Below are 10,180 nucleotides of genomic sequence, written 5' to 3'. Positions count from 1 at the left end.
GAGAGGTTTGTAAAATGCACTATCTGCTCTCTGTTGACCCCATATCCTTTACTAGCCACCATATGTGGCCCCTAGTAGGCTAAAAAATATATAGGGCCACAACAAGTACATGTTCAATCAAAGGAGTCGTATGATACATAACGCCAACATTCAAAAACATGTCCGTATCAGTTAATGAATTGTTCAACGTGCGCCAAGTCTGTACTAGGGTCACAAGGCGAGCCAATCGAAACAAAGGATACAGAGACGACAGTAGCTCCACCTCTCCCTCTTTCCAACTCCGCTGGTTGGTTTATACATGTATATAATCCCAGAGCTGACCCAGAAAAGTAACTCCGGTGACGGTGACACGTACTAGAAACTAATCTCGCTCGCTCCACAGTGCACTAATTCGATGAAATACATGTACCTGGAGCATCGCCTTTGGAAGTAAAGACGGAAATCCAATACCAGAAGCAGAACTCAGTAGAACTTCAGAGCAAGGACAATTAGCTGGTAAGCGTTGTCTAGTGAAGGGGAAATTCATTGCAGAGAGAGATTGAAATTGAATTGAGAGAGAGAGAGAGAGAGAGAGAGAGAGACCGTGTCATATTGCTGAGGGAAGGTAGGAGAACCATTGTTCGGTTGATTTTGTTTTTATTTGCGATTTCTTACGTACCCGATTGTTCAGACACCCGCAATATTGCAGTGATACTGTATAATAAATTACTAAACAATTGAACTGTATATATTGAAAAATCGAGTTCACTTAAACGGCATTATTATTTTTGTTGTTATGTGGTATACGTTTTTTTTTTTTTTTTACTGTTCAATGAAATCGGCCCCTATGCAAATCCCTAAACTACACGGCTAAAATCTTTTTAATTATAACCTCGATAATTATTTGATGCTCCCCATTTAGCCTTTTGCAAAATGTGGCATAGACGGAATTAATGTTAAGATCCCTAAATGTTTACGCGTGCATAGCCCAAATACAATTGTATGGATTTTGTCCGACTGTTGACAATACCAATCCACTGTGTTTTTTATCTAAATTATTGAGATTTTAGAAACGATTGCATCGGATCGTAGCTATTTTTTTATTGCTAAAGCACAAAGAGGTTTGAACGGAAACCTTAGCGCCAGGGGCACTGGAGTTCATCTTTGGGGAAAAGAGAAGAACGAAACACGGAATTCTTTGTTTTCAAGCAGACAGTGAAAAGACAGAGACATGTACAGAGCCACACTCCTATGGTATCCAAAGGGCTGCACCATCATATTGTATCCATGCAGTGATAGAGACACGCACGTTATTAACGATGTCATTCATTTTTAACCTTGCGTAATTGTGCGTGGGAAAATTATGCGTTGATGTGCCATTTTAATTCTGGTGTTACAGAGGTGCCACAAATACAGATTATGTTCTGAATTAATGAATCGTAGCGCATTGTCTTTAATTTTTCTTTCCATTGTATTGTTCCCATAAGCAAAAATTGTAATGACCATCTTGTTCATTCGTCACTGCTTAACGAAATGTTTGTAAACGTTGGTTTCCTTTCGCGCGGATGCATCCTACTGTCATAGTGCATGTAGGACCTTATTTATTACTATGTAACTACCGATTAAAATTCGACAAACGATCCTCTGCGTCCTTTCAACGAAAAAGGTATGGCTGGTATTTCCCACCGTGCAATAGGCTAAATACTGGCAGCGGATACATGCAGTAGGCTATGCGTAATGTTGTTGTGGTCAAAATTACAGTCAAACCAAAGTGTAAATGCCCCCTAAACGTCATCTGAATAAATGTCAAGGAATACTGACTCAACACTGTTTGAAATACTCATAGTATACTGTCTATTGCTATTGAATACTGTTAAAAGAACAGTCATGGTATAGGGCTGTGTTGGGAAATGTTATGTTCTCAGGGGGCTGTATCCCTCAGATTTATCTGATGGTGTAGAGAAAGGGGGATACCTTATCTTCCACATTTTACCCAACCCCTCTGAATCTGAGAGGTGCATGGGCTGTTTAAGCGACTTCTTAATTAACTGTCTTGCTCAAGGGCAGAACGGCAGATTTTCCCACCTTGCTGGCTCGGGGATTCGAACCAGTGACCTTTTGGTTCCTGGCCGAATACCCCCAATCAATCCACGTATTCATCTATTCCACTACTAGCACACTACTTTTGCAACTAAAATGCAACATTGCTCCTCCTCCTCCTCCGCAGGGTGACAGTAAAGGTTTCCATGTAAATGTTCTTATACAGAGTCATCATCATAACTAACGTAAACATTGTCCTTCCTCCTGCAGGGTGACAGAGAAGCCATGGCAGACCACATGATGATGCCCATGTCCCACGGCCCTGCGACGGCCCTCCACGGCTACAGGATGGGTGGTATGGGCGGCCCTCCTCAGCACGCCGTGCCCCAGCCTGGCCTCCGCACCCTCCCCAACGGCCAGGTCATGCACTACGGCAGAGTGCCGCAGACCTCCATGGAGGCCGCCATGAGGCAGCGGCCCGGACTGGGGATGGTGGGGCCGGCTGGGATGAACGGTCAGGTGAACAGCCAGGTCAACGGGGCTCAGATGGGAGGACACCACCACCAGATGAACCAGATGATGTATAACCAACAGCATCAACAGCAACAGCAACAACAACAACAACAACAACAACAACAACAGCAGCAGCACCACATGCAACAGCCCCAGCATCCCCAGCAACAGTACCACCCCAGTGGGCTCACCTCCCAGCAGCTCATGGCCTCCATGCACCTCCAGAAACTCAACACCCAATACCATGGACATCCACTGGGGCCGGTCCAGGGCCATCACATGGCCAACGGTGCCCAGTACAGAGTAGGGCCGGGTCAGCTGGCCAGCATGCAGCACATGGGTCAGGGTGGGCCAGGTATGGTGCTGGGACAGAATATGGACATAGACCTCATAGATGAGGAGGTTCTGACAGCACTGGTGTTGGAGCTGGGTCTGGACCGGGTTCAGGAGCTCCCGGAACTGTTCCTATGTCAGAACGAGTTTGACTTCATCCCTGACTTTGTTTCTATGAAACAGCAGCCGAGCACCGTGAGCTGCTGAGAGATACACAACAGCCAGATCAAGAAAGACGCTGTAAAAACAGGCCGGCGCCCAGAGAAAGACTGAACCACAAACTAGACTAGCCACAGCAGCACATACAAGAGGATACAGACTATCTCTCTGTTCTGTGTGAGTTTAGGCTATCTGTCTGTGACCATGTATATTAGGCCTACAGAACACACTGACCTACTTGTGAATAGTAGGCCTACCTGTTTTTAAGATGAATTGTAAGGACAGAAAGAAAGGAGGAATAACAAAAACTTGCTCTGCATCAGGCTGGCATGAGATCTGAGCTCAGTCAGCCCAGCCACAGGTTGGCGCTCTCTCTGACGCAGTGGCCTCTGTCTAATCTGTACTGCCTTCCGTCCTGCCTCTGGGCTGCCACCCATGTCATAGTGTACTGTGTGTGCTGAGTTCTGTGGGATGATTGTAGACTCATTCAGCAGGACGGGAAGACGAGACAGACAAGCTGAGACAATACAAAGAAAGACTATCTTGCTTCACCTGGGACTACTAGATTCGATCTATGGCTTATAGAAATGTATTTATTTATGAATTCACCCCACCAAGTAGTTAGCGGACATTTGACAAATTGAGTTGTTAAAGAAGTTGGTCGTCTGATTATGAATTAGGCTGTTGGGGGAGAAAGAGTTGTTCAAAAAGATGCCTAACTATATTGTGTGTATGTTGAAGGCTGGTTCTTCAAAACAGGCTTGGAGGATTTCTTCCTCGTTACCTTAACATTTCCTTTAGTAAGAGCCTGGGGTTAGGTTTTGTTGGGTGGATGGGGTTAGTCTCTGATTGGTTGGGAGTTAACTGTGTTAGCCTGGGGGTCTGGTTCCTCTTCCTAACATCATCTGATGACATCATCAGAACAACATTCTATTTATCTTTAGGCTGCAGTTATACAGAGCAATTTTCACGCAACTTTGGTAGCATGCAAATGAGTTGCTTCTTGATCGCTTTGTGAAACACCCTCTGCAAATAATAAGCAACTCAGTTGTATCCAGTTGCAACGTTTCAACTTTTTCTACTTGTTGCAAGCAACAGCCAATCAAAACAAATGCTTTTGTCACATGATCCATTTGAAGGTTCAGAACTTTGAGCCACTTGTCATGTCAACAACACATCTGTCAGTGCTGCGGGAACCGTGATCAAGGTAGACAGAAGAGACATTTGCCAAACGGTAGCTGTGTAATTAAATATTGTCATCGGGGCTAGTTAAGGTTTATGTACATGCTTTGTCAGTCAATACATGTATTTTTTTAAGTGAACCCAGACCTCTTGGACACGTTTCAACTGATATTTTGTTTCCGCATGAACTGCACTAGCTCGCTAGTTAGCTTAGTTTGTTGCTAGCTTGGTTAGCAACGGCATGAACTGCACTAGCTCGCTAGTTAGCTTAGTTTGTTGCTAGCTTGGTTAGCTCGTTGCTGGCTAACTTGATAAAACAGTGCTGGCAATTTCATTTTGGCAAGATAATTAAAATGTACTGCCAGCATTTTGGCTAAATCAATCTTTATACAATAAGCAAATGGTTGGATAAACTAATAATTTATGAAATCAAGATGTAATGCAGCAGATGACATTGGGTGAGTTTAGAATTCTCAAACCATATTGAATGATAAAACAAAAGCAGCTTCAATTTGATTGGCTGTTGCATACAATTTAAATTGCATTTGAGTTGCTTTGTGTATCAGCCAAGTTGCTTGAAATGATGTCTCTTGCAACCTGCAACTGCAAATAAAGTTGTGTGTAAGTTGCTTTGTGTAACTCCACCTTAAAAACGTACGTTTCCTTGAATATTACATGTCCTCAGTTTAATCACTGGCAAAGTAGTGCAGCACATACACAGTAACATCTCTATACTAAGAGAACTACAAACACACCATGCCTGTCTTAGAATACTGCTCTGAACACTGAGGGTCAGCTTCTACAGTCAAACAGCTAGATACTCTGTTTCAGTAGAGTCTTAATGACTACTTTATATTGTATCTCTACTGGTGGGCCGAGGGAATACACTGGATAGTATTTAAGGAACAACACACATAACATAACGGTGGGCTATTTTCTGTACATGTCTGTGACTGGCACAGAAAGCAAGGCAGGGGGAAAACCAGTACCTCTAGTCAGTCGCAGGTCATTCCCTGAGTCATAGAGCTCACTTTAGACTTTTAACAACATTGACCGTTAAAAGACATAAACACAAAGTGTTGGACTGTGAGAAGTACAATAATCTAGCGCTGTAGCTGGGGGGAATCCTAACCTCCACTGAATATTTACTTAGTCATGCATTGATGTCAATGGGAGACCAAGTGAACATTTGATTTAAGTAGAAGTTAGGATTTGCCCATCTGTGTGTGAACATCTTGTATGTGCAGCTTGCAAGGTTCTTCTTTAAGGGGAAGTGACTCGGTTTGGTCCTCTGACTTAAGCTTGGCCAATGTGCTGACTGGGTATGAAGACCTGGACAGTGAGGCTGCTTCAACTGCCTTGAACTGTAGACAACGTTCATTAGTCCAGTCTGTGGACACAGCATAGTGCTAGGCACTACTCTGGCAGTACTTGGTTGGTTTAATCGTTGTTTAAAGTTGCCTCTCTTTACCTGTGGCATTGATTTCATTACCGAAGGGCCAAACTCAACAGGGCAGAACAACACAGACATGCACGCACTCACACACAGGTTGGTTGCTGTTTCCATAGATTTGCTTACTCGGCTGGTTCCCCTGTTTAGATTTAAATGACCAGTTCACACACGCTTGTCTTAATTGAGGTCATCCAGCATAACAGCCCCAATGACTTGGTAATTAGAAAACTTGGCACTCAAAAGTAGGGTGCTCTATATAGGGAATAAGGTGCCATTTTGGACGCACCCATGGTAATTAGAAAACTGTCTTTTTCTGTGGTGGTGCAGTGTTCTTTCCCCCTGGCCCCTGTGCATAATGATGTTTTTGCAAGGTTACTGCTCCAGTGACTAGTACGAGAACTTCCTGTCCTGTTCTGTTGTTGAGTTATTTGTGGAGATGTCAGAACAGAGAGGTTGGAGGAGCAGTGAGGGGTTGAAGAGAGGATTGGGGGAAGGGGAAAGCTTCCCTCTGTAATGCATGAGTTGTAGTAATCTGTTCCAATACTAGAGCTACACTCACTGGTCTGTCAGCTCTTTTTCTAGCCTGGAATCCAAAGGGAATATTGTTGTATTTCACAATTGTTTCACTTCACTGAATCTGTGAAATAAAATGCATATATTCCGTTTGGATTCCAGGCTACTCTTAACCCCCTCTCCCTCCTGGAGATCTGCCATATTGCAGAGCTCTGAGCACAAACAAACAATGGACAACAGAAATTACACTCATCGTGGCAAAGGCCAACCATGGACATCCACTGGGGCCGGTCCAGGGCCATCACCTGGCCAACGGGGCCCAGTACAGAGTAGGGCCGGTCCAGGCCATCACCTGGCCAACGGGGCCCAGTACAGAGTAGGGCCGGTCCAGGGCCATCACCTGGCCAACGGGGCCCAGTACAGAGTAGGGCCGGTCCAGGGCCATCACCTGGCCAACGGGGCCCAGTACAGAGTAGGTCCATGCCAGCTGGCCAGCATGCAGCACATGGGTCAGGGTGGTCCAGGTATGGTGCTGGGACAGAATATGGACATAATTACCATATCTTGTAATTTCCTGTGGTCGGTTTATCTGTTACCAGGCTATTTATGGCTAACTTGGTCTTATATCTGTCTAGATCTGGGACCAGGCTTTTTAGGGCAGGTTCACAACCCCTCATGAAAAAGTAATCCATCACAATCTGAAAATTACATATTTTTGTTTGTCTTTTAAGGCTTAGAGAGATAGTAGCCTCTCAAAGTCATTTGATCACAACTATATCAATAATATTTCAGCCTTCTTGTGTATGGTGTCTATGTACTGTAGAATAGAGGTAAAGTTGACATAATTAAGGTACTATTCAAAAAAACATTGTCAGATATAATTGTTATTAAAGGCTGATGTTGATGTGTTTAATGACAAGAGATTAGGGTTTATCATCCATTTGACAAACAGGAGTGTTGATATAAATAGGTTGCCTGGTAAAACCAGACTGAATGCTGGGCTAACCATTAAGTGTGGCATTCAGTCTGGTTTACACAGGCTAACAAACAGTCACATTATAATAAGGGTTTGGGTACAGGACAGGCCTGAAGCTTTAAGACCTAGTAGACTGCATGTGAACATTGTGAAAAGAGATGTGATGTCACCACTTTTCCACACATCCGCTGAGAATGTACAGCAGAACGGAATGCAATGTGGGAGCTGAAGTCTTAAGATGGTGGATACATTTGTGAGATTGTATTGTAAAATCCTTGTTCCAAATTGCTCCACTTCATTTGGGGGTAACCCCCCACCTCCCAACCCCCAAAGGCTTTTTTAATGTTATTGATTCTATTTTAAGAAAATGTATTTATTTTCAACAACAATAAAATATTTATTTAAAGAACTAGCCAGAATATGGAGTGTGTTTTAATGTGTATATGTCTGTCTCTGTATCTCTCTATGACTACTTGATGTGCTTTGAATAGTCCATGTATGACTTTGTACTGAAACTTCGCCTACATCTGACAAAGAGACGATGAGTCTGACAATACCTCTGCTGTGGCACAGTGAGACATCTCAGTAGTGTCCATGTATGGGCTCTATAGCTGTCTCAATGGATATTGATGAACGGGAAACTATCATTAGATGACAGTGTTATAATGAACAGGTTTGACAGGTAGTTGTAGTTCATGTTTAGCATCAATACAAAGCAACAGTACAAGTTGAGGCTCATACAAAGTTGCCTGATGGTACTATTTCTACAGGAGAAGCCATGGTGATAATCCACAGACAGGACAGGGGCAGATGATATGTTAATCTGGTCATTGCTGAGGCTCACCTTGACCTAAATAGTCATATTGTATAACAGAGGAGGCTGGTGGGAGGAGCTATAGGAGGATGGGCTTATTGTAATGGCTAGAATGGAATAAATGGAACGGTAGCAAACACATGGAAACCACATTTGACTCTGTTCCATTTGTTCCATTCCAGCCATTAAAATGAGCCCGTCCTCCTATAGCTCCTCCCACCAGCCTCCACCATTGTATAACGACGTATCTGGGGCATAGTCCACTCCTAGTCAAGGCTATTCCAAACCATGGGCTGTCATACTGTAGCTGTACTAAGGACTGTGCTGAAATCAGAGTCCCTTTACCTGCTTTCTGTTCTGATCTTAATTTAGTAGGTTTTAACATTTCAAATGTACAATACCTGCTGTAAAGCCCTTATATCAGTCATTCAAGTCAGGTGTTGAGTACCTGTCTGTCTGTCTGTCCACCACAGCCCCCATAAGCTCCTCCTGAGTCACCACTCCTATTTTCACTGAAACAGGTGTTGACAGTTTTACTGTAATACACCACAGTCTAACTCTCTTTAAATTACCCTAAGGCTAGTGTAGTCATTCTAGAAAGGAGGATTCACTGCAGTGATGATTCTCAGCTATGTGCATGTGCTCATGTCTGGGTTTCCTCTGAAATGACCCTGTGGATGTTTGACTCTCCCTGTCTCAGAAATGACACTCCCTCCTTTCACTCACACACGTCCTTCTGTTTCTCCCTATGTAACGACCAACCCTATTGGCTCCCTCCTGTCTCACCTCCCTCGCCGCTCCCTCCCTACTCCTTCCCATGTCTGTTTGTCCTGTGAAATGAACTACGCTGATAGCTGTTGACTGTTGACGCTCCTCTTCGCTCTCTCCTCATGGTGACTCACCACACACACCTGTGTAGTTGGCTCACTGATTAGATAAGGCCTTGCTAAAGGTAACTGACTGAATGACTGGTTGGCTGGGGTGATCTCATAGGTAGGCTGCATTGATAACTGGCTCATTCTCATACAGTGTTTACTTCACAGGAGGTTGGTGGCAGAACAGGCTTGTGATAATGACTGGAGCGGAATTAGCGGAATGGCACCAAATACATAAAAAACATGGTTTCCAGGTGTTTGATTCCATTCCATTTTCTCAGTTCCGGATGTTATTATGAGCCGTTCTTCCCCCAGTAGTCTCCTTTGGTTTACTCAAAGTTTCTTTGTAGGTCAACTTAGATGTTTTCCCATTCAGAATAACGCTTCAGGTCAACCTAGATATGGGTCTTTCCATAAACTAGGGTACCAGTGACAACTTGTTACAGCTGTTGGTAAGTCGTTAATAATAATCTGCCAATTATTTTCACGTCATTACATGAAGATATAAAGGAGGAACATAGCTACTGTATATTCAATAGAATTTACAAGTGGAATTAAAACCTATGTTTAACCTTTTCTCATGGTTTGTGTCTTAACGAATTTGTCCAAATTCTTGCGACATAAAACATGACTATGTAAATTGTCGTTATATCATTGTCACGCCCTGACCTTAGAGATCCTTATTTATTCTCTATGCTTGGTTAGGTCAGGGTGTGACTCGGGTGGGAAAGTCTATGTTTTCTATTTCTTCGTTTTTGGCCGTGTGTGGTTCCCAATCAGAGGCAGCTGTCTATCGTTGTCTCGGATTGGGGATCATATATAAGTTGTCATTTTCCTTTTGGGTTTTGTGGGATCTTGTTTTCTGTTTAGTATCTTAGCATGACAGAACTCTGTCTTTGTTATTTTGTTTGGTGTCGTCAATAAAATTACGATGTACGCCTCCCACGCTGCGCCTTGGTCCGGTCATTTATCATCCGACGACGAGCGTAACAATCATATATTAATTAAGCATTAATCAGTTAAATTAGACATTGAACTTGAAGACTGTAAAAATCCCGGATCTAGCTGTCGGACAGTTTTTTCATAGAGATTTCTATGAAGTGCAGTGTAACTACGTAACATTTTGTGTCTCCCTATGTTACGGGGTGAAAACAGTTTTCATGCGCACGCAAATCCCACAAATGTATATGCTATTGCAAAATCGAAGGCTTCACCGTACCTTGATACTTAAAACCTATATGACTTTACTTGGTTCTTCAATAATTATGCATGATAGAGTACCATAGTATGAGTCATAATACCCATACTGTACAAACTAGCAGTCAAACAGGGAAATGGTTCGT

General features: G+C 43.3%; 1 protein-coding gene across 2 annotated transcripts; it reads left to right on the top strand.

Annotated features, from left to right (window-relative positions):
* The first annotated feature begins 310 nt into the window (after positions 1-310).
* LOC139558417 (cbp/p300-interacting transactivator 3-like) lies at positions 311-7,560 on the top strand. Of its 2 annotated transcripts, none has more exons than XM_071373529.1 (2): positions 311-604; positions 2,290-7,560. In XM_071373529.1, the coding sequence occupies exon 2, from the start codon at positions 2,305-2,307 to the stop codon at positions 3,070-3,072; it is 768 nt and encodes a 255-aa protein (XP_071229630.1). In that variant the 5' UTR covers positions 311-604; positions 2,290-2,304; the 3' UTR covers positions 3,073-7,560. The 2 variants fall into 2 exon arrangements, with proteins under 2 accessions (XP_071229630.1, XP_071229629.1); XM_071373528.1 differs by having other exon boundaries at positions 312-495.
* The last annotated feature ends 2,620 nt before the right edge of the window (positions 7,561-10,180 follow it).

Source organism: Salvelinus alpinus, chromosome 29, assembly GCF_045679555.1.
Source record: "Salvelinus alpinus chromosome 29, SLU_Salpinus.1, whole genome shotgun sequence".
Taxonomy (NCBI): Eukaryota; Metazoa; Chordata; class Actinopteri; order Salmoniformes; family Salmonidae; genus Salvelinus; species Salvelinus alpinus.
Note: the sequence above shows the minus strand (reverse complement) of the source record. Positions and strands in the feature narration are given on the sequence as shown.

Excerpts from the sequence above, each read along its gene's own strand:
- LOC139558417 (XM_071373529.1), top strand. The coding sequence starts at position 2,305 with ATGGCAGACCACATGATGATGCCCATGTCCCACGGCCCTGCGACGGCC.